Source organism: Rhinoraja longicauda, chromosome 27, assembly GCF_053455715.1.
Source record: "Rhinoraja longicauda isolate Sanriku21f chromosome 27, sRhiLon1.1, whole genome shotgun sequence".
Lineage (NCBI taxonomy): Eukaryota > Metazoa > Chordata > Chondrichthyes > Rajiformes > Arhynchobatidae > Rhinoraja > Rhinoraja longicauda.
This window is the reverse complement of record NC_135979.1, coordinates 16,317,293-16,343,808: the sequence shown is the minus strand read 5'-3', so window position 1 is coordinate 16,343,808 and position 26,516 is coordinate 16,317,293. Positions and strand designations below refer to the sequence as shown.

At 40.0% G+C, this 26,516-nt stretch overlaps 1 protein-coding gene across 4 annotated transcripts in view; it reads right to left on the bottom strand.

Annotated features, from left to right (window-relative positions):
* Positions 1 to 922: 922 nt before the first annotated feature.
* The window catches only part of cap1 (CAP, adenylate cyclase-associated protein 1 (yeast)), a 43,463-nt gene continuing 17,869 nt past the window's right edge, over positions 923 to 26,516 (bottom strand). For all 4 annotated transcript variants that reach the window (XM_078422899.1, XM_078422900.1, XM_078422901.1 and 1 more), the window contains exons 5-13: positions 21,054 to 21,197; positions 19,406 to 19,491; positions 16,968 to 17,073; positions 14,169 to 14,340; positions 10,649 to 10,821; positions 9,417 to 9,540; positions 7,972 to 8,054; positions 6,722 to 6,862; positions 923 to 3,453 (exon numbers count right to left, since the gene is read on the bottom strand). In XM_078422899.1, the coding sequence (XP_078279025.1) occupies positions 3,370 to 3,453; positions 6,722 to 6,862; positions 7,972 to 8,054; positions 9,417 to 9,540; positions 10,649 to 10,821; positions 14,169 to 14,340; positions 16,968 to 17,073; positions 19,406 to 19,491; positions 21,054 to 21,197 (1,113 nt within the window). In that variant the 3' untranslated portion in view covers positions 923 to 3,369. The remainder of the gene's footprint in view (positions 3,454 to 6,721; positions 6,863 to 7,971; positions 8,055 to 9,416; positions 9,541 to 10,648; positions 10,822 to 14,168; positions 14,341 to 16,967; positions 17,074 to 19,405; positions 19,492 to 21,053; positions 21,198 to 26,516) is intronic.

Sequence of the window (26,516 nt, the reverse complement as noted above, 5' to 3'; positions counted from 1 at the left end):
TAGATGAGGCTCTCACTAGGGTCTCTACATCCCACAGCTCTGCTCTTGCTCCACCTCCCCCCACTCGCAACAAGGACAGAATCCCCCTCGTTCTCACCTTCCACCCCACCAGCCAGCAGATCCAACAAATCATCCGCCAACATTTCCGTCACCTACAACAGGACCCCACCACTGGCCATATCTTCCCATTCCCTCCCCTCTCTGCGTTCCGCAGAGACCGCTCCCTCCGTAACTCCCTGGTCCACTCGTCCCTTCCTACCCAAACCACCCCCTTTACCTCCCCCCTCAACTCCATCCAAGGACCCAAACAGTCTTTCCAGGTGAGACAGAGGTTCACCTGCACCTCCTCCAACCTCATCTATTGCATCCGCTGCTCTAGATGTCAACTTATTTACATCGGCGAAACCAAGCGCAGGCTCGGCGATCGCTTCGCTCAACACCTGCGCCCGGTCCGCATTGGCCAAACTGATCTCTCGGTGGCCGAGCACTTCAACTCCCCCTCCCATTCCCAGTCTGACCTTTCTGTCATGGGCCTCCTCCAGTGCCATAGTGAGGCCCACCGGAAATTGGAGGAACAGCACCTCATATTTCGCCTGGGCAGCTTGCAGCCCAGTGGTATGAACATCGACGTTTCCAACTTTAGATAATTCCTCTGTCCCTCTCTTCCCCTCCTCCTTCCCAGATCTCCCTCTATCTTCCTGTCTCCACCTATATCCTTCCTTTGTCCCGCCCCCTGACATCAGTCTAAAGGGTCTCGACCCGAAACGTCACCCATTCCTTCTCTCCTGAGATGCTGCCTGACCTGCTGAGTTACTCCAGCATTTTGTGAATAAATACTTTCGATTTGTACCAGCATCTGCAGTTATTTTCTTATATTCCTCCACCAACACGGTTTGAACATTTTGAAGCATTACTAGTGCAACAACACACCTCTTGACAGTGAATGTTTTATAGTTTCTTCTTACAAGGACAAATGAAAATCAATTCTTATATTGATGGCGCCAATGATCGCTTACAGCGAGGATCATTGACATTTATTGACATTTTGCCGAACAAAGCTTGCCATAAAATGATGTAGTTGACCATTGCTGAGAGTCATTGAGGCATTGATTAACTCTGCCAGTCAGGAACCCAATTAGTGTACACAATTAATAGTTTTTGATTATGTAATTATATTGTTAATATTATTTCTCATAACAGGTTTGCTTATAAAGAAGCTCAAATTTAAATTCCCCCACCCCATGTTTCACACCCATGGACAGTGATCTATAACCTTGAACAAATGAAGAAAACAAACAACATGAATTATGACAATTTAGAAGTGTGTTGGCAAATTTTATTTTGCAGTTAAATTCCTGTTGTACTTAAGATAGCATAGTAACCGTAAGTAGCAAGAACTGAGTTTGATCCCTCTTGTACATCACTGAAAACTTAGCAAATTGATACTGGAACATTGATATCAGGTTGTGAAAAGAAAATACAATACAGCAAATTATCACAGCAAAAGAGGTTGTTCACATCAATCTGCTGATAATATCCTACATGATGGAGGGGCAATAAATTGTTAAGAGTACAAGAATTGCTCTGAGCAAGTTCACTTTAAATGTAAAAAGTCAAATGCATTTCTCAAACTAATGGCAACAGTTCAGGAGCAATTACATCAATCTTATTTTAACTGCTACAATAGTACTGTATCCATATGTAATCGCAGCATATTCACTACCTGGTAAATTCCCACAACTCTCAATTTGCAAACTTGTACTAAGATTGCAAAATAGCTCCACAGAACTCATGCATGTGAATACACCATAATCGGAGTCCAATCGTCCATTTAGAAATTAATATACATCTTGTAAGGCCCCAATTATTTCCCCACCTATTAGTACAACATTGATATTTTTGAAAAATAACTAAAAATTAAGCATAATGCATAGAGCGCCAAACCCAGAATATGAAAACAGAAGCACTGAAAAGGAATGCTTTAATTATCTGGCATAAATGTTCTACTATATACCAGTGGAACATTTTAAATTGGAAAAAAAGTGATCATACATTGTGCAACCAGTGCTGAAATGTTAATAACCAAAGAATATAGTTTTTAATGTCTCCTGAAACTCAAATTACTTAACATTGTTTTGAGGAACCAATGAGTAAATAATGGGCATCGGGATAACTTTACAGAAGAAACCCCCAAAACATCTGAAAGACACCAAAACCTGATATTCAAAATAATGATGCAAATCAGATATTTTATCTAAATCAGCAGGAACAAGACCCTGAGAAAAGATGAGCAAAGTTTAATATTTAATATATTTTTGGAAACAATTGAGGACAAACCACATTAGGGTCCAAACCTCATCTTACAACTATGTTAGAAATAAAACCCAGGCCAATTATGTTGTCAAAGTATTATTGTGTTAAAGTGATGTCCAAATGATAAAAATTTGAGAAACAATGCAGTGTGCATGTTACTGGAAATCCGCATTTGGTTTTGAAGCCATGGAATGTTTTAGAGCTACTTCATAGTAACCCACCCGTACCCACATCTAATTTCTGCAGGAATTAGACTGATATCTTTTTTTAAAGATTTCAAGTATAGATCACAAAATTGGAAAGCTATATGCCCAAAAATAAATTCAGGATCTCGACCCCTCACAAGTTTTGATCTGGTTCACGGAGGGAAGTTCTTACCCAAGAATGGGTACCAATTGTGCACATTAGACTATATATATATATAGTTTCAAAGGATAAAAAAATCTTAGTAGTGCAGTGAAGAGAATTTCACCCTTTAAGTCAAAAGCACAAGCAGTCCCAAAACCTAATTAATCAAAGCAAGAGGCACAGGGCAAGTAGAAAATTTAAAAATTGTAATTGCATATTAGAACTCATCTACGCCTATTTGGCAGGACTTAAGATCAGTCTGGGATACTTGCATGACAAATTTTAGAAATAATTTCTTTAACCGTGTGAGAGGAAATAGAAAAGCCTTTCCTTGCCCAGCAGAATTAAGAGCTCAATGTTAGTCTAGTAAATTGTATTTTGGTGCACTATACTCACTCATCAAAGCTCTTTCCAATTGTTTCCATCTCCACATTGTTCTAACCCCATAGATTCACAAATATACCCTGCTAGATTTTTCAGGACAGCAGCCATCTGCTTTCGGCCATTTCACACTGGAAAGGGCAATTCCAGTATTGAGGTATATGGCGTACCAGAATAAGTACCTCTTGAGTAGAGTGATAGGACAAACAAAAAAAAGAGTGAATTGTGCAGAAAGTTAGCTTGTTGCTTCTACAGATTAATCAGGCTCATGACTAGCAACAACATTAAGACCATGCCTGTGGGTTAAAGTCCCCATGATTCATATGCTTAACAGCTTATTTCAGTAACTGTAGTCACCAATTTCTTCCCATTCCAGACAGACTTAAATTGTTCTGCGATAGGGTATTCCGCCTGTAAAACAAAATCAAAAATAAGTGAGCAATTACTAGAAAAACACTTTATTTTAACTACACAGCCCGCCGAGTCTGCACCGACCAGTGGTCCCCGCACATTAACACTACCCTAATTAGGGACAATTTTACACTTAAACGAAGCCAATTAACCTACAAACCTGTACGTCTTTGGAATGTGGGAGGAAAACAAAGATCTTGGAGAAAAAGCCACGCGGTCATAGGGAGAAGGTACAAACTCCGTACAAACAGCACCCGTAGTTGGAATCAAACCCATGTCTCTGGTGCTGCAAGCGCTGTAAGGCAGCAACACTATCGCTGCGCCACTGTGCCACCTTTAAATGTGGTGTGTTTAAAACAGGAGAAGCAGAGAGAAAAAAAAAATCACAGAAGTGGTGCCTGGATTGGAGGGCTTGAATTATAGACTGGGACTGTCCCTGGAGTGAAGTTTGATGGATGACTTTCTAGAGGATTATAAAGTTATGAAGGGCATGGAAAGGCTTGATTATCAAAGTCTTTTATGCAGGGTATGGAAATCTAAAATCGGAGGGCACTTTTATGAGGTGAGAGGGGAAGATTTAAAGGGGATCTGAGGGACAGGTTTTTCCACACAGAGAGTGTCACAGGTACACGGAACGATCTGACAGGTAAGGTGGCAGAGCCAAGTGCAATTACAACATGTCAAAGACATCTGGACAATCACATCGATAGGAAAGATTTAGAGGGACATGGGTCAAACAGAGGTCAATGGAATTAGAATAGAAAGGCATCTTGGTCACCATGGATGCATTGGACCAAAAGGGCCTGTTTCCATGCTGCAGGACTATGAATAAATAGCTTCTGCAGTCTCTCCATAGACTCAAACATGGAGACTCTGCCCTCACTGTTAACACAGAGGATGTGGTAAGAGTCTTCAAAAAGAACAAATCAAACTCAGCACCTGGGCCAGACGTCAGTGGCTGTACCCCAAGGTGCTGCGCTGAGCAGCTAGGGGGCCTATTCAAGCTCCTATTCCAGAGCTCCATGGCCAGCTGCATAGTCCCCCAGCTGTGGAAACACTCCAGTTATTCCCATACCAAAAAAGGGCACCATCAAGGTCTTGAATGACCTCAGGCCTGTGGCTCTCACCTCTCTTGTGGTGAAGGCTATGGAGAGGGTCATCAAAAACCAAATCATTAAGGCAGCAGTCTCACAGATGGGCCCACACCAGTTTGCATACTGTGCGGGTCGAGGGGTTGACGATGCAAAAGCATTCATTATAGACACCATACATAAACATCTGGAACTCCCCAACACTACAGCCAGGCTCCTGTTTGCAGACTTCTCTGCGTTCAACACCCTGCAGCCACACATTCTTGCAGAGAAACTCACCACCCGTTTCCACCTAGATGACCGACTAATCCTGTGGATAATGGACTTTACCAACAGGTCACAGAGAGTGCTGGTCAATAACACCTTCTCCAACCTCTGACACACATCAACCGGGATGTGTCCTCTCACCCCCGCTCTTCATTCTGTACACTGATGACTGCAGGTCAACCCAGCCAAACTGTCATTTGATCAAGTATGCTGATTACAGTTCTCCTATCTCTGCTCTCAGGCCCCTCACTGCACCACAGCTCAGCTCTTCATGCATTTGTGGAGTGGTGCGACAACTCTTGTCTTGAACTAAATGCAGACAAGACCAAGGAAATGGTAGTGACCATCTCCAACAAGCAGAGGGAACTGGCTGCGGCAGTCATCACTACTATCCACGGGAAGCCTGTGGAGATTGTTGAGGAAAACAAGTACTTGAGCACAGTCTTCGACAACCTGCTGAAATTTGCCTCCAACACAGAGGGTATCCTCAGAAAATGCCAGCAGCGGCAGTATCTCTTGAGGAAGCTCAACTCCTTTGGGGTCAGCAAGGACATCCTCATAACGTTTTACTACTCCTTCATTGAGAGCGTCATCATGTTCTCCTTCACCTGCTGGCTCCACTCCAGCCTTCAGAACAGAAACCGCCTGCAGAGCACAGCCAAAGTCTGTTCCAAAATTATTGGACTCCCTGTCAGAGCCCTCTCCACCCTATGTGACCAGCAGATGCTAAGGTCAGCTGGCAGGATTTTACAGGACCCCTCACACGTCCTGTTCTCTGCGTTTGAGTGGCTCCCCTCAGGACGCCGGCTTCGCTGCCCAGGCTGTAGGACACAGAGGAGAAGGGCAACCTTTGTCCCCAAGGCTGTTCAGCTCCTCAACTCCCAACCACCCCTGTCCCACTGCTCACCCTGCTAATCCCCCCCCACCTCCCCACACCAAATAGTTTTTGTACTGCTCTACGTGCCTTTGCAAATTGCCACACGGGGACAAATAAAGTTTTTTTTGAACTTGAACTTCTCCAAAGACCACTCCATAGATTATGGTGGCAGCATAAATTCTATTATTTCCCTGAACTCCATTTATTTCAAACCTTACTACGATAAATCCATACTATTGCCCGCTTATGATATCATATCCAAGAGCTTCATTTTCCCCAGTTTTGTTTCAGTCTCGTTACTTGTTGCATATATTAGATTCAACAGTTCAAGGCTAATGAGTAATGTTCCCTCTCTTCATTCAATTTCTTTTTAAAAACCATTCAACTCTAAACCTACTTTCCAACCTTGCCCCTCATCCCATTTGTTGTTCTCCATGACATCATGTGCAGAAGTAACTAGTTTCAAGCTCCTGACTAAATCAATAAAATGTACTGAAAATGTAATAGACATTCAATTACAACATCTGCATCTAGCTGTGCAATATGACAATATCAGCTACAGTAAGCAGAAGTCATAATTTTTGGCATTTCACAAGCAGATCGATTCAGGCAATTATTGTCCTTGTTTTGTCCATGTTAATATTCAACATCAAACGGTCAGTGGAAGATGAGGTGAAATTGACTGGTTCACCTTTAAATTTTGAGGGCTTACAGAAATAGAAGTGTTTCTGGCCTGATAAGAGTCAAATCTTATTAATCTGAAATGTCCAAGAGAAGTAACAATCAGCAAGGAAAGACAAATCAATGAACATGGATTACTTTTTGACATGCAGACTCCTTCCCCATTGTAGCAATGTGGTCAGATAAAAAGAGTATTATTCTAAACTGGCTTTCTTAAAATGTCACATTTGCAATACATTACAGAGAAGGAAAGATAAACTTGAAAGCAATAAACCTTTGCTCATTGTGTTCTCCGGGATACTGAGTTACTCGCATTAACATTAAAAAATTTTTTTTAGCGAATTGTACTTACAAAGTCATCCTTTTCAGGAATCAATATGTTCATCTCAGAGGACTTGGCACTGACAATCTCACAAGCGAGAGAATCCTTACTAAGGTAGATATGGCAGCCATCGGTCTTATTGATGGAGATAGTTGGCACGGTACCCAAAACCTACAGAAGAAAAATTACAGAACCACATTGAACATGGGCTTTGCACAGACAGCAAAGTTCCAAAGAGAAACAATCAAGAAAGGTGGCATATTGGAAAATGTAAAACTGAAGAAAACAAAATTAGCTTCAAAAACTTCTGCAAAGTGTGGAAAAAGGTGAGTTTGGTTGTGTATCTACTGAATCTGAAGTTTTCCTTCATAAACAATGAAAGTAAGACCTTCAGACCTGAACATTTTGCAAACTGATAAACTCAATTCAAAAATCAGTAAAAAATTGTTTTCCCACTTTAATTTTTACACTGGATTCTTGCAGGTAAAGTGATCCATTGCTATCTGCATATATTTGAGGCTGCACGTGCATGCTATCAACACATTGTGTAACTATTGTGGATGTGATTTCCACTAATGAAAAGAACTTAGAGACGATCTTGGTGCATATTTAGGAATAACCGCATACGCTTTAAACTGCATACGCAGGAAGTGACAGCCTTTCATCTTTGGGCATGCAGTAGAAGACACAATTGGAAATAAAAGCTGCATTCGAAGACTAATATAAAGACATTCTTTTCTAATGACCGCAGTTGGTCCTCTTTGCATTGTCAAGCAACTTTTATCTTTCATAACACAGCATAATATTCTTTACTTTTAATAATAAATCAATGGCCCAGATTTTGATTATACTGACAATTAATAGAATAATATACATGAAATTGACTGTGACTTTTAGTTTACACAGCCAATGAAACAGAAACCTGCAATCCGCTGAAAGTGTTTTGTCCTTTTTTGACTTAGCTGATGTCAGAGATGGCTATAAATTGATGAGAACAAAGCTATAAACTACGAACACTCCCTGTTGACACGCTCCTCTAGTACTGATGCAAGACAGACATTTCAAAACCAATAGATAGATCAAAGTTGTGGAAAGCTGAAGTTGACGGTCACCAATATATTTGCAGATACTAACATCATTTTAATGATATGTGTTGGAGGGTGTATATAAATATCAGTGAAAAAAATTAAATGAATTGATTTTCGCCTCCAACCAGTTCACATCTAACATTTAATTCTTCCAAATAGATACGGGCAAAGTAGATATGTTGTTTCAATTACCTGAACTTTCACATCCTTAGAATTAATGATCTCCACAATTCCAACAACTTGTTCAAAAACAAGACCCAGCTTTTTACAGTTATCTGCAAAACAAAAAGAAGCAGGATATTCATCAGGGTATACAAAGCTAAGATTATAAATATTAAGAACGTTCACTCTCATTTGCATTTAGGAAGTCTTCTCCTACATATAGAGACTTACACGTATAGATGCAAAAGGATTTTTACATAATCTTCTGTGCATTGATTAAATGGTTGGATACATTCCAGCAATGTATGTTAAGGTGTATGGTCACAACTCCAACGATGTACTGAAGAATGTCAGATAATTCAGCAGACTTCATAATTTTACTTGAGTAGCTCAGTTGTTCACTGAATGTTTGCAGATGCGCATGGAGATTTTCAATTACCAATATAGCCCAGCATTGTTGGCAATTTATCTAAGGCGGTAAATTAATGTATAAAATTAACAGGTATCATATTTGATCAGGGCAGCACGGTGGTGTAGCACTAGAGCTACTGCCTCACAGCACAAGAGACCCGGGTTTGATCCTGACTACGGGTGCTTGTCTGTATGTTTTCCCCGTGACTTGCGTGGGTTTTCTCCGAGATCTTCGGTTTCCTCCCACACTCCAAAGATAACCATATAACATATAACCATATAACAACTACAGCACGGAAACAGGCCCGTTCGGCCCTTCCAGTCCACGCCGACCAATCTCCCTGACCTAGTCTCATCTACCTGCACTCAGATGTACAGGTTTGTAGGTTAATTGGCTTGGTATAAATGTAAAAATTGTCCCTAGTGTGTAGGGTAGTGCTAATATGCAGGGATCGCTGGTCGGTGCAGACTCTGTGGGTCGAAGGGCCTGTTTCCGCGCAGTATCTCGAAACTAAACAAGATGGAGAATACAGCAAAATGTATTTTTACATAAATATGCAATTTTTTAAATTATACTTGAAAGTTGCAGACAAATAAAGCCCAAAAAAACTGATTCTTAAATTCTAGGAGCACAGGAATAATAATGCATGAAAAAGATAGAAACCAAAACTGTCTTGAAAAAAATTAAGAATTTTAAAATCATTTTGATATTTAACTGGGAGCCAATCAAGCAAAAGATGAGTTTCACTAATCGATAAGGTGAGACAGGGTAAAGTCGTGTAGAGTGGAAATAGATGGTCAACTTAGGCTCAAATATGGCACCAGAGTGCCTAGCTCAGTTTCAGTTGCAAAGGAAAGGATGCAGTTGTTGGCTACAAAGCAGTTTGTGATAGGGTCCGTCATGGGAGGAAAATCACAACATTATACAGGTCTATTAATTTGCTCACTTGATGAAAGTAAAGCAGATTATTACATTTATTTTCATTGATTAGTTTGGTGGTAAAATATGTCTCAGACTCTTAAAAAGTAGCTTGAAGATTCAATCCTTGCACATTTCCACTTACCGATAATGATGGAGTTGATCTTCCCTTTGATGGTGAGAGTGGATTGTGTACATTTATAGACATATACAACCTGCCTCAATTCAGTGTCCTGAATAACCAGGTTACTGGCATTCATTTGGTGTTCCTACAAGCAGAGCACAATCTTAAACCATTTCACAAATGAGGTGGAAATACAGCTCATGTAGTAAAGAGAAAACTTAGTAATTCAATTCATGCACAATCTCTGGCTTATCATGCAGAGACACTTCTCAATTGTAAAAATATGACATTTTATCCAAAGGATCTATCTGTAATGAGATTACACGCTCCCAAAAAAAATGTTGATATGCAACAACGATTTTTACATTATTGCCCGACTTATTCTTCTTCACTTCAAGCCTAATCGCTCCTCAATGAGGGGCAGTTCCACACTCAGTCACCCCACGGTAGCTCAGTGAAATAGCCATTGTTGAAATGTGTCCATTTTCCCCATGAGCATCATGGCCAAGTCAAATTTTAGTCCCATCCTTCCATAGGCAAACCTCCAGCTGTTGGATTACTAGATGATCAGACACAGAGACTGGACAACTTTTCCACGTAAAACATTTGCTACTCAGTTTATCCTGCACGGGGTAACTGGGCTACTATCACACCCCAGACCCCCCCTCCCTACACGCTTCTACTCCCACAAACCTCAAATACAAATCAGCTAGAATGTAAAATCTCTCGAATCTTCCACATCAGCCCTTCCACACCACCCACTTCCCCCAAGCTTCGAGTCTACACAATCATAAAACCTCTCCTTATTTTAATGCTTCCAGACTATAATGGTTTCCATTGACATGCAGAGATATGGTCATTATTTCAATCGGCACGTGAAAACATATTAAGCATGCAAAGCTGATGAGTGTCTCCATATCCATAGGATGTCAAAAATCAATTGAGCTCCATGTGGAAATACAGCCAAATCAGCCGAGCAAATACCAGAATAAACAAATAATTGGTTTATTTGGAATTTATTGAATAATATGTGCTGCTTAAACCCAGTAAAATCAAAGATACACTGTAATGTAATCTATACACAGGACAGCTTGACCCGCAATCACAATAGTTTTTCCGCTGACTGGATACCACGCAACAAGAGCTTTTCACTGTGCCTCGATACACGTAACAATAAACTAAAACTAAACGAAGGTGATTCTCCAGCCCATATGAAATCATTTCTGGGACACTGAATACATTTTGTGACTCACCACTACCCATTTCTTTCCTTGAAGTTCCAGCACGGGTGGCTCTTGTTTGGCTGCTGGCTTCACTGTTGGAGTAGCCGCTTTGAATGGCTTTGGACCAGTAGCTAAAGGTCCAGCTGAAGTTTTTAATGCAGGATTCTTGTGGGTTTTACTGTTATTTGGTACATGCTTCAGCCCTGAGTTAACAGAATTTATAATTAGAATACTTAAATGACACCTGGACAGGTATATGGCAAGGTTTAAGAGTGATCTGGGCCAAACCCAGGTAAATGGAACTAGCTCAGATTGACAACCTGGTCAGCATGGAAGAGTTGGGCCGTAATGTCAGTTTCCATGTTGCATAAATTTATGACTGTTTACAGCAGAATCAAGTTGTGCTTTTCTGGAACATTTTAGTTCATCACCTGTTCAATGCAGCAGAATGATAAGCAGATATTTAGAAGAGGGGAGAGCCAGATCAGGGACCATATGAAGAGGGGATGGTTGGGATAGTAAATAAGTACTCAGGATATCATCCTTGACCAAGGAAGACACTGTCAGATGTCGTAGAAGACGCGATAGTCAAGACTGCTACAAATTGATAAGGGCCTGTTACTAGAATAGCTGAATATAAAGTAGACAAGTCGTCACCTGTAGATGGGATCTCAAGCATCACGAGAGAAGGGAGGACTTTGTAAATGGTGTTAATTTTCTTCCTCATCATTTGAGGACAATGTCGAGAGATTGTAGAATTGAAAAATCACCAGTATGATGATTCAGAATCACCATTCAGTGACTAATTCAGTTAGGAAAACCTTAGTTTAGCATGCAGATACAAGGAACTGCAGGCACTGGTTACAAAAAGGCATGAAGCACTAGAGTAACTCAGTGGGTCAGCTAGCATCTCTGGGGAATGCTTCGGGTCAGGACCCTTCTTCAGACAGTGGTGGGGGGGGAACAGAAAGCTCGAAGAAAGGTGGGGGCAGGATAAAGTCTGGCAAGTTAAAGGCAGATATAGGTAAGGATGAGGGAGTAGGCTTGATTTGCAAATGGTTGGACAAAGACCAGAGCTGAGAAGACAAAAAAGTACAGACATAAAACCAAGAAGAGTAGAGAGTAAGCAGGAATTTCCTGTGGACATTCCTCTCAAAAACACGTAGACCCTTTTGGATACCGAGAGAATTACTTTTCAGAGGAGAGCAGGGGCAAAAGTCGGGTCTGCCGCACCACGCCTGGCTCTGAAGCATAGCAGAAGGTGAAGTCAAAGAGGGTTATGGTGATATGAGTCTTGATAGTGAGAGGGACAGATACAAGATCTTGTGGCTGCAAATGAGATGTCAGGATGCTGTATTGCCTCCCTGATGCCAAAGTCTAGAATGTCTCAGAGTCGCTGTAGAACACTCTGAAGGGGAAGGGTGAACAGCCAGAGGTCACATGCACATCAGTAGTAACAGCAGAGGTAGGAAAAGGGATGAGGTCCTGTGGAGTGAATACAAGAGATTAAAAGTACGACCTCAAGGGTGGTAATCGCTTGTGAGGGAAGAAATAGGATAAGCAAAATGAAAGTATGGCTGAGTAGCTGGTGCGGGGGTGGGGCAATGAGGCTCAGGGGTTTGGATCATCGGGATCTTTTCTGGGGAAGAGGTAACCTACACAAAAGGGACATGTTGCATCTGAAGTGGAATGGGACCAATATCCTATGAGGGAGATTTGCTAGTGTTACATGGGAGGGCTTAAACTAGATTGGCGGGGCGAAGTGTGAAAGTCCCAGAGTTGAAAGGAGGCAGATAAGAGAACAGGGACAAATAAGGTGCAACACAGTATCACAGGTAAAGTTGCTGCCTTACAGCACCAGAGACCCAGGTTCGATCCTGACTATGGGTGCTATCCGTTCAGGTTTTGTATGTTCTCCCTGTGACCCCCTGGGTTTTCTCAGGGCATTCCGGTTTCCTCCCACGTTCCAAAGCTGTGCAGGTGTGTAGGTTAATTGGCTTCTGTAAATTGTGCCTGGTGTATAGGATAGAACTAGCACACGGGCGATTGCTGGTTGGCACGGATTCAGTGAGCTGAAGGGCCTGTTTCCACGCTGTATTTATAAACTGTAGAAATAAAGATCAAGATTGGGAGGCAGGTGCACTGTAAAGACCAGTGGTTTAAATTGTTTATTTCAATACCAGAGGTTTAACAGGTAAGGCAGACAAATCCGAGTCAGGGCGAGGACTGAGGGCACTGGCATATTAGATCGTAACAGAAACATGGCTGAGAGAAGGGCAGGACTGGCGGCTCAATTTTCCAGGATACAGATGCTGCAGTTGTGAGATGCAGGTAAGGGGTGGTTGCTTTTTTGATCAGGACAGACACAACTACAGTGCTCAGAGAGAATATTCTTGGAGGATCGTCCACTGAGGCTATATGGGTAAAACTTAGAAATTGAAAAGGAACAATTACATTTTTTTTAGGACTGCATTAATGGCCTCTCAAATGTCTGTGTGGATTAGAGGAGCAGATGTGCAGGGAGATTGCAGATAGTTGTAAAATAATAGGGTAGTATTAATGAGAGTTCAACTTGCCTTATTTTGATTGGATTGCTCGCTCCCTAAGAGGAGATCCAGTCTTGTGCCCTCTATGTAATGATTAAAGAAGCTTTCTTTGACACTTAATAAATTCCTTCGTGACCAAGTCCTTTACAAAGTCAACTGTGCGATTCCTCCCATTTGAATTATTTTTAAAGGATCAAACAAGAGCTCCCATTTGATATGCACTTTTAAGAGAGTTGTCAGACTCATCCACTTTCTCCTTAAATTCCTGTCAGCATATCAGCTAGCTATTGACCACTGATATGAACTGAATTCAATTTCATTAACATACTTAAAATAAATGTTAATTTCTCAAAAGTACAAACTCCCAGGTTTGATGTCGAGAACACAATCTTGGAAAAGAGATTAGATTTGTGAATAAAGAAATACATTTTAATGCTAAAACAGAAAAATTGTCAGTTTTAATAAACATTATTGGGATTTTGCAAGCTGCACCCACAATTTATCTTGTGAATGGTGTAGCAGAGAATGAAGTGGAAGAAGAGGAGGATATTTAAACTTTTATTTAATCCAACTGGTCACTTAGATGCTTAATGTATACGGGGTTATTACTGTTCATTAGACTTCCCATAAAGATAATGGATACTACATTTTTTTCCCAAGGAAGTAGCCATATCTTTACCAACAAGATAGACACAAAATGCTGGAGTAACTCAGCAGGTCCAGCATTGTGTCTGACCCGCTGAGCAACGCCAGCATTTCGTGTCTATCTTCGGTGTAAACCAATATCTACAGTTCCTTCTTACATTCTTTACCAAAAGTTTTGTTCGAAATAAATCCTCCTTACAATTCACCCTTTCCTCAAAAAGGGATACTCTAATGCTTTGGACAATCTTTACTTTTTCAGGTCCAACTGTCAGGGTTCAGAAACATCTGTAGATATTATCGCTCGATTACATTTGCTTTTAGAATAATTATCAACAACAAACTTGCTGTACATTACTTACTACTAGTAACATTGGCTCCCTTATTAAGGTCATCAAACAGAGCCAATCGTGAACCCTCTGTGTCACCTGTAGAAACCGCAGGAGGAAGTGCAGGAGGAAGTGCAGGTGGTGGGGGAACAGGGGCTCCTCCAGACGGTGGAGCAGAACCAGCAGAGACAGTTGCTATCTGACCCTTGGGAGATGAAAACAAGATAGAGATATATTTTTCCATACCATAGGCCAAGATAAAAGTGTCAATAAATACTGCTGAGACAAGATTTAGAAATGTCACCATATCAAATTGATAACAAAGAAGAATCTTCTAAATAGATTTTATCTTATATTTGTAACAAAGTAAAAGAGGCCTTTTGACCCATCGGGTCTTTGCAAGTTACCCGGTGAGCAAATCCCATTCGCCATTGCCGTATTTCCTTGACATCTTTCAATTTATTCTCTATCACGGATAAGAAAGATTTAGAGGGATATGGGCCAAACTCGAGAAAATCTTAGAGGCGGCTTTTTGGTCGGCACGGCTAAATTAGGCTGAAGGGGCTGTTTCCATGCTGTATGAGTCTGTAATTCTATCCCATCAACTCTCCTTTGAAATGTTTCCATTAATCAATAATAAGGGATCATTTACAGCAGCATATTAATCGCTGGGACGTAGGAGAAAACCTTTGCACTCATGGAGAGAATAACAAACTGTATATTGGACAGCATCTTGGGTCGGGATTAAACGCTGGTCCCTGCAGCTGCAAGGCTACTGCACCACCATGCCACAGAAAAATGTAAAATGATTTCTATTTCCTTTCAAATTCAGACTCTTGGACAAAATTTGCCTCAAAATCCTAAATTAATTTTCTATCACCCTTAAGTTTCACAATTTGGTATTAATGGTGGCACTGGAATGGGTTTTAGGTCGAAGGGAGGATAACTGCCGCTCAAATTAAGTTCAATGCTCACATTTTCACTACATTCTCCAATTTGAATTTATAGCCCCTTGTCAATACTACACAATGGAAATGATTTTTTCTTTATTCATCATCGTACTTCACAAAAAAATCCCCAGCTACCCTCATTATTTCATGTTCAAATTCAATTTCTCGATATCCATCCCATCTATTAGTTGATTTGGCTCATTTAAAGTTAATTGGAAATTGGATAAAAATGAGGATTGAGCTGGACATTTGCAAAATACATAGGTCGAGAATAGTTAATGGTAATTTTTATTGTGCAATTGTTAAAATTATACATGATATGTATAATTTAAATTTATATATATATATACATAATATATATGTGTGGCACAGCGGCAGAGTTGCTGCCTTACAGCAAATGCAGCGCCGGAGACCCGGGTTCGATCGCGACTACGGGTGCTGTCTGTATGGAATTTGTACGTTCTCCCCGTGACCTGCGTGGGTTTTCTCCGAGATCTTCGGTTTCCTCCCACACTCCAAAGACGTACAGGTATGTAGGTTAATTGGCTTGGTAAATGTAAAAATTGTCCCTAGTGTGTGTAGGATAGTGTTAGTGTGCAGGGATCGCTGGTCAGCGATGACCTGTGGGCCGAAGGGCCTGTTTCCGCGCTCCATCGCTAAACTAAACATTGCATACTGATTTGAGCAATGAAAACTAAAGCTGATTAAAAGGCACTTCCATTGAAAGCCTGGAGCACAATGAATACAATTGAATCTGCTTTTGGTTCTGTGATTAATAAACTCCTCTAGACAAATGCATGTATTTGAAGTAGGCAATTGAGAAAATTATGTTAGAGCCAGACCTTCTGTTGGAAGGAAAATAAAATCTCTTGACAATGATTCTTTTCTCATTGTTTTCTATTTATCATTATTAAATATTTATCTTTATTTTGCTCCTCACGGGATTCTATTAAGGAAGAAATGAAAGATAGACACAAAAAGCTGGATTAACCCTGAAATGAATCCAGGAGTTAAATTTTTTACATTTCACCAATTTCAACCTCGGGTAGCTTATTTCATACATTTTTAATCTTGTCTAAATGCCCATTTATGCATATTTTACATTGGTGAGTTTACATTGAAACTGCCTTTGTTGAGAAAATATTAACTCCCATATTCTTCGTTGAATTCAAAGTATTATAGATTTATAAATACTCTTATTCCAATTAATAACATTTATTCAATTTATTGCACTTTCCAATGCTGTAATTTCTGGAGGGAGAGAATATATCCCCGGGGAATGGCCAGTTCCCATTTCACCCAAGCTTCCATTACCTTCCAAATCATTTTTGAAAAACACAGAAGCTCAGAGTATATTTATGCTTAAAAGATGTCTTTTTGATTTCCAAATGCCCATGAGAATGAATATATCCACAGTAATTGCAGCAATAAACCACAACGTCTCAGGTTTGATTCCTAATCTATACTATTAACTTATCTTAAGGTAGGAAGAAAATGAGTTGGCCCAATTGCTCTAACATCACATGGGTAAGGGGAAGGGAGGAATATCAAAATTCCATTAAGGTTGCTATTGTCAAAGATGGCTGCTAACATTTGCTCTGACAACAGAAGCAATCAGCCACAATGAGAAAGAGCATGCAAAGACATTGAGCCCATGCCAATGGCTCCCCAGGTGGTCACAAGTGGCATGGCAAGTATAAATCATTGGTTAGCAAAGATTACATTTGGCACTGCAATATTCGCAGACACTGGCAGAACTGTAACAAGAGACGATATCAGTGACCTGCATCACCCTGGATTGTGCAATTCCATATAGTAAAGACACAATAATCTAATGAACAAAACAAATTAAGAACAGAATACAAAAAAAAGAATCACTCACAGATTTACTCCACGAAACCCCTGTGGTGTGGTTTGCTTTGATGTAGGCCTGAAGTCCAGTCCAGAAACCTATGTAGGCCTTGACCCAATCCACATGCTGCTTATCACTGAAATATTAAGATGATGTTCATTAGTGTACATATCACTGCTTTCTGTGCATCTCTTTCTTTTTGTGTACCTCTGTATGAGATTTATTACATTTCTCACAAAATATGTCAGGGTAGCAAGAAACAAGGGGAGCTTAAGTCAAAAAGGGTTTATGGGAAAGGTAAAAGGCACCAAAACCTGAAATAGAAGCCATCAGATCTTCCCATAACTATCATGCTGTATCTATCACTATCTCCAGATCAATGCTGGCTTCCTCTGGAGCTGTTGCTTATGGTGAGGAAAAAAAAGTCAGAGCTTTCGAGTTGCAGTTGTTAGGTGGGAAGAATATTAACAGAATGAATTTGAACGTCTACTTTTGTTACCGAAGTACCCTCCCTTCTTTTCGTAATTTACTGAAAAAATTGTGATGCATGTCTTTCATCACAGCAGCTCACTCAAACTCCCTCTTCCCCCTCTTTTTGGTGTTGCCTCACTCTTACTCTAAGAGGTGTAATTTTCAGAAGCAAGTGTGGAGTGAAGCAAGCAGGCTGAAAACACATTGTTATTTGCGAGACAATTTAATATGGTTTGTATACATAAATTGGGTAGAGGCAACATGGACATTTATTACAGATCATCCATGATCTTGTTAAATGGAGAAACAGGGTAGAACATTTAAATGTCATTTATCCTAAAGAAACATAATCAAATGAAAAAATATTTGCAAGGCGTGATTAAAACATTGCTGCCATTTTGACTTCAAGATCAATGTAAAAGGTTAAAACTAAAATCTGACCCTTCAGTTGTATTTATTCACAGGATGTGAACATCAGAGGCAAAGTCACTAATGACGCCAATGCCTGAATTGGTCCCTGAACTATTTGGGTTACAAGGTCATTTCAGAGGACAGTCGCTTTGCCTCAAGTCACACAAAGCCCAGGCACAAACGGCAGATATTTGTCCCCGAAAGTCATTATTGAATTAGATTATTTTTTCTTCCTCAGCATTCTGATAGGTTCATGGTCAACATTAGTGATACGAGATGAAACAATTTTTTTGGCATCCCAGAGAGAGAAGGAAATATTTTAAGATTAGATAATTCATTACAATTCACAAGATGGTGCTCAGAAACTCAGCCGATCAGGCAGCATCTAGGAGAGAAGGAATGGGTAACGTTTCAGGTCGAGACCCTTCTTCAGTTTGAAGAGGGGTCTCGACCCGAAACGTCACATATTCCTTCTCTCCTAGATGCTGCCTGACCTGCTGAGTTACTCCAGCATTTTGTGATACCTGCGATTTGTACCAGCATCTGCAGTTATTTTCCTACACTAGATGTCGATCAGAACTGCATTGGGAATAAATTGATTACTTGATCACAATTGATCAAGTAACTGGTGGATGCAAATAGAAAGATGCTTCATGCACTGGGAATTTACAGGAGAAAAATACCACATATTCTGGAAATCTGTTTAAAATAAAACAGAAAATGCTGGAAATATTCAAGTCTAGGTGAAATTGGTGAATATTTCAAGTCAAGTCAAGTTTATTTGTCACATACACATACACGATGTGCAGTGAAATGAAAGTGGCAATGCCTGCGGATTGTGCACAAAAAAGAATTACAGTTACAGCATATAAATAAAGTTAATAAGTTACTATAGTGTAGACAAAAATTTAGTCTCTAGAGTTATAAAAGTTGACAGTCCTGATGGCCTGTGGGAAGAAACCCCGTCTCATCCTCTCCGTTTTCACAGCGTGACAGCGGAGGCGTTTGCCTGACCGTAGCATCTGGAACAGTCCGTTACTGGGGTGGCAGGGGTCCCTCATGATCTTGCTTGCTCTGGATCTGCACCTCCTGATGTATAGGTCCTGCAGGGGGACGAGTGTAGTTCCCATGGTGCGTTCTGCCAAACGCACTACTCTCTGCAGGGCCATCCTGTCCTGGGCAGAGCTGTTCCCAAACCAGACTGTAATGTTGCCGGACAGGATGCTCTCTACAGCCCCAGAGTAGAAGCAATGAAGGATCCTCAGAGACACTCTGAATTTCCAAGTTTATAACTAAAGCAATCCCAACTTTTGATTGTAATTACAGAAAGCATCAACTTGAAGAACATCTGCATGTATTTAAATGTTTAAATGTTTAAATTAAGCATGCATAATTTTTTATCTGATTGTTTTCAGAGTCTTACTTGGTACAGAAATTAAGTACAGCCGTGAGATTTGCAGCTAAATTATCTGATTGGGATATTTAAAAGTTATGCAAAATCTCATTACCGCAGTTTGCAGAAAATGAGACTATGTAAGTATTAACAGATTCCATTAAATGCAAAAGAATGTAAATGGTACTCATACGTGTCTTTGTACTCCTTCAGAACCCTATTGGTGTAAAACGTAGCAGCATCGGTCATCTCTTTAACATAAGGGCCAGGTTTTGGAGTCTACAAAGAAAAAGTAATTTCATTAATTTCAATGCCTCTAATTTTATAATTCTTATACACTCAAAATTATTTCTGCCATCAAGATTTCAACGAATTTTCATCACGTGCACATTTCTCAAACACTTGCAACCTCCCTTTATTAGCATAGGAGCCACCAATACCAAGCAAACAGGATTAAAATTGGAACTGACTCCTGTGAAATTGACAAAGATGTCACAGTTGAAGGATTCCAACCCATCGACCATTTCCCACCAGATACTGCTCGACCCACTGAGCTCCTCCGGCAGATTGTCTGTTGCTCCAGATTCCAGCAGCTGCATTCGCTTGCGTGTCAGTATAAAGTCTGCTGTCTATTTTAGGGACTTCAAAGTTCTTAAGGGTCATTAGGACCCTAGTGTTGGGAAATTCTACATATTGATATTTATCCAGAGGTAAAAGCAAACAATTAAGAGGCGGTTTCTAAAAGGCAACATCAGGAAATCCGCACAGTACTTAAAAATACAAGTTTTTTTTTATTATTCAAAAATGTATCTTGCTGGCAGAATTAAGTTGTGCCGCACTAGATCAGCAATTACATTACTTTAACACATTCCAATCCCCTTTGGAGCTGTCCAACACCACAGATAGAAAGTACACTTGCTTCAGCTCCAACAATACCCAAATGTAGCTACAATGTTAACAATTTGTTTTCATTTTACTCATTCTCCACTTCAGGCTGGGCAATCTCTTCCATCTCATATATTACCCAGCAAGTGACTCCACAACCACCAACATAATCGCTGGAGGCACAAAATGCTGGAGTAACTCAGTGGGACAGGCAGCATCTCTCGAGAGAAGGAATGGGCGACGTTACAGGTCTCAACATGAAACGTCATCCATTCCTTCTCTCCAGAGATGCTGCCTGTCCCGCTGAGTTACTCCAGCATCTTGTGTCTACCTTTGATTTAAACCAGCATCTGCAGTTCTTTCCTAAACATAATCGCTGTTCCAGTTTGCAACGCAGCACTGAGTGGTAAATCTATGCCATAAGTTCACTTACAAAATAAAAGCTCCTTAACAAGAACACAGCAAAAAGTATGGCATATGTTCATGATTTTCTACTGTGTTCTTATTAAGGAACTGCTCTCCTCTGGGAAAGGCTGCATGTTTAAATGAACAAGCAAATGCTTATGGAGATAATACTTATCAGATTGTAACAGGTACATAAATGCTACCGGTGCTGATCTCACTCCCAGCAGCTGACTACACCCCCCCCCCCCCCAAATCTGGTTTCTATTTGTCTTTTTTCCCTTTCGATCCAGCTTCCACCTACCATCCACCTGCATCTGTCTCCAACACCACCCCTTCTCCTTCCGACTACATTTGCCTGTAATCCTCCTTGGTCCACCTATCATCTACTGGCTCATCTCACCCCTCCCAATCTTAATACCAGTTATCATTCCTCTTCATTCTCATTCCTTTTGCATTATTTCAGCCCAAAGCGTGGACAATTCCCCTTCCCTCCCATTGATGCTACTCAATTCCTCCAGATGTTTGGGGTTTTTTTGCAATAAAATACTCACAATTGTCAGCCATCCAAGACCAGGAATGCTTTCACTAATTGCTGATAGATGATTAAACTGCTTGCATCCACGATTTTTCTCTCTGAATTCTTGAATCTGCACAATTTTATTGGACAGTGGCTGGAGTAGTGCGGTCAAATTAGCCTGAAGAGACAAAGCAAATAAACACTGCTATAATTGCAGAAAACATTGCAGAATGTAGCGTAATAAACAGAACATCAAAAGTAAAATACATTATTCACTGTGCTTGCAACAAGCACAACTATAGAAAATTACGACTAAAGTTTCTGAAAATGTTCTCTTCCCTAATGAGTGTAATGTCATTGTCAAAACACAATTTAATTTACTTCAGTACTTGGAAAAGGTGGATACAGAGATGGATGGAGGTGGGAGAGACTTCAACCTTCAGGGGTAAAATAACATTAATCATAGCATGCAGCACAGAACCGGGGCCTTCAGTCCAACTCGTCACGCTTCATCCAAGCTAGTCTCATTTGCCCGCAGTTGTCCCAGGAACTTCTAAACCTTTCCTATCCACATATTTTTCCAAGTGTCTTGTAAATGCTGTTAGAGTACCTATCTCAACTACCTGCCCTGGAAGCTCATTCCATATACACACCACACTCAATGAAAAAGTTGACCCTCAGGCTCCTATTAAATTTAGCCGCTCTCACTATATACCCATGTTCTCTGATTTTTGATTCCCTTACCCTGGATGTGTATTTACCATATCTATTCACCTCATGACTTTATACATCTCTATAAGATTATCCCTTAGCCTCTGCACTCCAAGGAAGAGTCCTAACCAGCCCAACCTCTCCCTGTAGCTCAGCTCTCTAGCCCTGGCAAGAACCTCAATTCTTGACTGCACTCTTTTCAGCTCAATTACATCCTTCTTATAGCAGGGCGACTGAACACAGTACTACAAATGTGGCCTCACCAATGCTTCTGTAACAATGTCCCAACTTATTTTATCCATATCTTGATTGATGAAGGCGAATGCCTTTTTTTAACCATTTTATCTACCTGTGAGTCACTTTCAGAGAACTATGTACCTGTACTCCTAGATCCCACAATTCTTTAACAGTCCCCAGGACCCTGTCATTCACTGTGAAATGAATTAGACTAATCACTAGTTTGGAAAACAGATTGTTGTTTCTGGAGTGTCAGAGGCTGAAAGGAAACCTAATAGCGGTATATAAAATTATGAGCTGCATAATGTAGACAGTCAGAACCTTTTGCCTCCCAAGGTTGAACATGAAAGACTAGACATAGTTTTAAAGGTCAGCAGGGAAGGTTTTAAGGAGATGTGTGCAGGGCATTTCCCCCCCCCCCCCCCCTCCCCCCCTTCACCACCAATAGAGAAAGTTGAGGGATGGAAGCTCCCTTACTCTATCCTAGTGAGAATGTCAGCAGTTGTCAGCTGGTTGCAATCTCACCTTTCTGTGAAAAGAAGGGATTAAGTAACATTTCACAAAAAAAAACTAGGGTGACATAAGAGTTGCTGTGGTTTGGAAAACATGCCAGACTGTGTTTTGGGACATCCTGAAAAATGTGAAGGGCACTTGAAAAAAAAGATATTTTATTTGCAGTAGATTAGTCAAGCTCAGCATTTGACCTAATCAAGGGCCACAAACCAGATCCCATGAACGTATTCAACATTGATTCTGATAACATTAAATACAGAGCCTGCATAAATGCAACAAAACCCAAGTAACTTTTCATCATTACTGTAAACTTTCAATTAATGACTATTTGTTCTCTTCCCTTTTAATGCGATAATTTTCACAAAAAGTTCTAAATTGGTAAAACAGGCATCAGCACATGAAATATTATCATCAAAATGGCAAAATAATTCTCTCCATACCTTATTAATTGTTCCAACAAATATTGACTTTAACATAGCGTGGTGAGGTACCGTGAGAGATACACGGTAAATAACCATAATACATTATCCATGATAAAGGAGCATGATGCAACTCAAACCATGCATACTATTGTGTGGAACCCAATTTATTAAGTCAACTCTGAGCTTTCATTCAACCAGGTGTACAGCAATACAAATAAATCTGATTACAAATGTCTGGCATTGGGCCATATTATTATTCTCAATAGTGTTCATTTGCAAGAATCTCATTGATTCTGCTTTCATAACCCCTGCCCACCCCCCATATACAGACCAGTTTGTAATAAAGACAGCAGATTTTTCAACATTTCATGAGCTTCCAGAAGCCACTTTAAAGTACCGTGGAGAAAAATCAGATCGCATTTTGTACTTTCTTTCTGCTTTGAGTTCCTCACAATGAAACATGCTCTTAAGTTGTACTGTAATTGCACTATTTTCCTTAATGACTCTCACAATCTCTCCTGCAAACAATCAAATTAGAACCACAGGTTTATTAAAGCTAACCTTTTCAAGGGTCACCCTGGTCATTCCCTCTTCTCCCCAACCTCATCAAGCCAAAAATACAAAAGCTTGAAACAATGTACCTCCAGATTTAAGAACAGCTTCTTCCCCACATCAGAATCTTGAATGGACTGCTCACATGCCAAGGTTGTTTTCCTGATCTTCCAATCTACCTCATTGCAGACCTTGAACTTTAAAAAAAAAAACTGCACTTTTCTCTGTATCTGTAAATATTATATTCTCCTTCATCTGCTTCATCTCTCTTTTCGGCCGGCACACTGGTGCAGCCAGAGCTGCCGCTTCAGAGCACCAGAGACCCGCGTTCAATCCTGACCTCGGGTGCTGTCTGTTTGGAGTTTGCAGTTCTCCCTGTGATCTGTAGGTTTAATTCGGATGCTCCGATTTCCCCTTCCATCCCAAAGATGGGAGAGTTTGTAGGTTAATTTGCCTTTGCAAATTGTCCCTAGTTTGCAGGGAGTGGACGAGAAAGTGGGATGGAGCAGGTGTGGATGGGTGATCAATGGTGGACTCAGTGGCCGGTGTGTCTGTTTCCATGCTGTACCTTTCAAATCAATTCAATCTTTTCACACTACCTGTTGTATTCATGTTTAGTATTTTTTACCCAGATAGCAGGCAAAATAAAGTTATTCATTGTATCTTGATTCACATGACAAACATAAACCGATATTTAAGTAGATTCCTATAATAATTTATACAAAGTAAGTTGTTTTTGAAATTTCTGTTGGGAAATAGGTATTCATAGTTAAAACCCACTAGCACAATTTTAAAAGTGATTATGGCCTTTTCCATAATCAAGTTACAAACTTTTAAAGATCTGCTTTTATTCTTCAATGAGAAATCAGTTTTGCATTTTATTTTGAATTTTGGATATAGAAGCCATTTGTCCCAGTAGCCCCTAGGGATTTTTGGAAAGAGCATTTATCCCAAACCCAGTCATTCATTCTGTTTGTAATCCCTATTATTCCTAACCCTGAAATCTTTCCTCAACTCCCTTTGAAAATTCAAATTTCAGACAATTTGGTCAAAAACAATTCAACCGATTAGATCTTTTGCCAGTGGTCAGGACATGGGTTGCGAATAAAACCTCTTGGATGAACGTTACTTCCAGGATCAATGAGGATAAAACTATTTTAAAATAACTCCTTGATGTCAAATAAAGTTACATGTAAAGTTACCTATTAACTGTTCACATTCTTTATTCTGTTAAATATTTAATACCAAAATGGTGAAGCATTATTATGTTATTAAGGTCATAGCATTGTCTTAAAATGTAACCAAAAAAATTTAATTTTAACACAATGCCAATATTTTATGTCTGTTGTTTACATTCAAATCAATTTCAAGTTACCTCTGAAGGATTGTTTTTGACAAACATGTTACTTGTTAACTATTGCACCTATTCGGTCTAGAATGGGTCTCTACAGAGGAGTTTGAACATTGTACCTTTCATCTCAGGCAAGAATATCGGAAACACAAAACATCTGTCCTCAAATTAATTGCAATAAATTCAATGAGATTTTAATTTGAACATATATTAAAATAAGCCAAATGAGATCCTCATTTTTCATTCTGTGCCTTCATGATTTGATTATTGACTTTTAACAGACAATGTAAAGAACAGCCACACTAAGGAGCAGAAAATTTACCAGAGGCTATAAAATTACCAGGTGACATCCAATGTTTGAAATGGGTCATAGTTGTAAGCATGGAGAGTCGCAAATCTTGTCAAAAAATATAGACAATTGGCATTTGCAAGGCCTTTGTGATCAGATAATTGATTAGAAGACCCCAAGTGCCATCTCAGAATTGTTCCAAGCATACAAATCCAAAAAAAGTATTTGCCTTTTAGCAGTATATTCTAAAATAATCATTAATATAAAATTAAATCATAGAATGTAAATACATAATATGCCCAGGGATTCTCCTTAACCCACCTTCTCAAGGACAATTCATAGCCCCTTTTAATGTTCCTAATTCTAGTTTAATTTCTTTCCCACTTCCTTTGTATTCCTCATCTGATTCCAGCATCCTAAACCTTACACATGCTTCTTTTTTCGATTAAGATTAATCTCTCTTGTCATCCAAGGTTACCCCACATTGCCATCCTTATCTTTCATACTCACAGGAACATACTGTCCCTGAACTCTAACCAGCTGACCTTTAAGAGATTCCCATGTCAGATAAGGATTCCCCATCCCCATCTCAAAAATCCATTTCCAATGTACTGTCCCCAGTTCCTGCATAATACTGTTGTAATTCCCCCACCAGCTCCATTTAGCACTTTCACCCGAGGACCATAACTATTCTAAAACTTACAAAATTATGATCACTGTTCTCAAACTGTTTTCTCTACTGAAACTTCAGTCACCTGGTCAGGCTCATTCCCCAATACAAGACTTTGTAGAGCCCCATTCCTTCATGGACTACCTACATTCAAGAAACCCTCTGGCATCTCACAACTTCTGCCTCAAGTAAGCCCCCAGCATTAAGGGAGTGCCAATCATCTTGGGGAAGTTCTGATCATACACTCCAATAACCAAAGATTATGGTGATAATCTTTCCATGATCTGCCTGCATCTGTTTCTCTAGCGTCTGCTAGCTATTGGCAGACCCACAGTATAAAGTCCATCACAATGATTACACCTTTTGTAACCCCAAATTCTACCCCGTTTATGATCTCTCCAAGATACTCTCTCCTGGGCAACGGTATCATTCTCCTTAATCAGTAATGCGATAACCCCATTTCCTTTACATCCATCCTTGTCATGCCAGGACACCTACATTTGAAATGCTGAACTGCTGGTCCTTAACCATGAAGCCCAATTGACCCTCTCAATTGGGTATAAAAGATTCCACGGTAAAATTACAAGTAGATGCTTTATCAGAGTGATAGTATTAGCCAAGCTACAATCAACTTCACTTAAATTATTTCATTATAACTGCTTGTGTATGGTGGGCAAGTATTAATTGCTACATTACATACATTATAACAGTATCTAAGCTTCGACAGCACTTCATTAGCAATGGTTGATAAA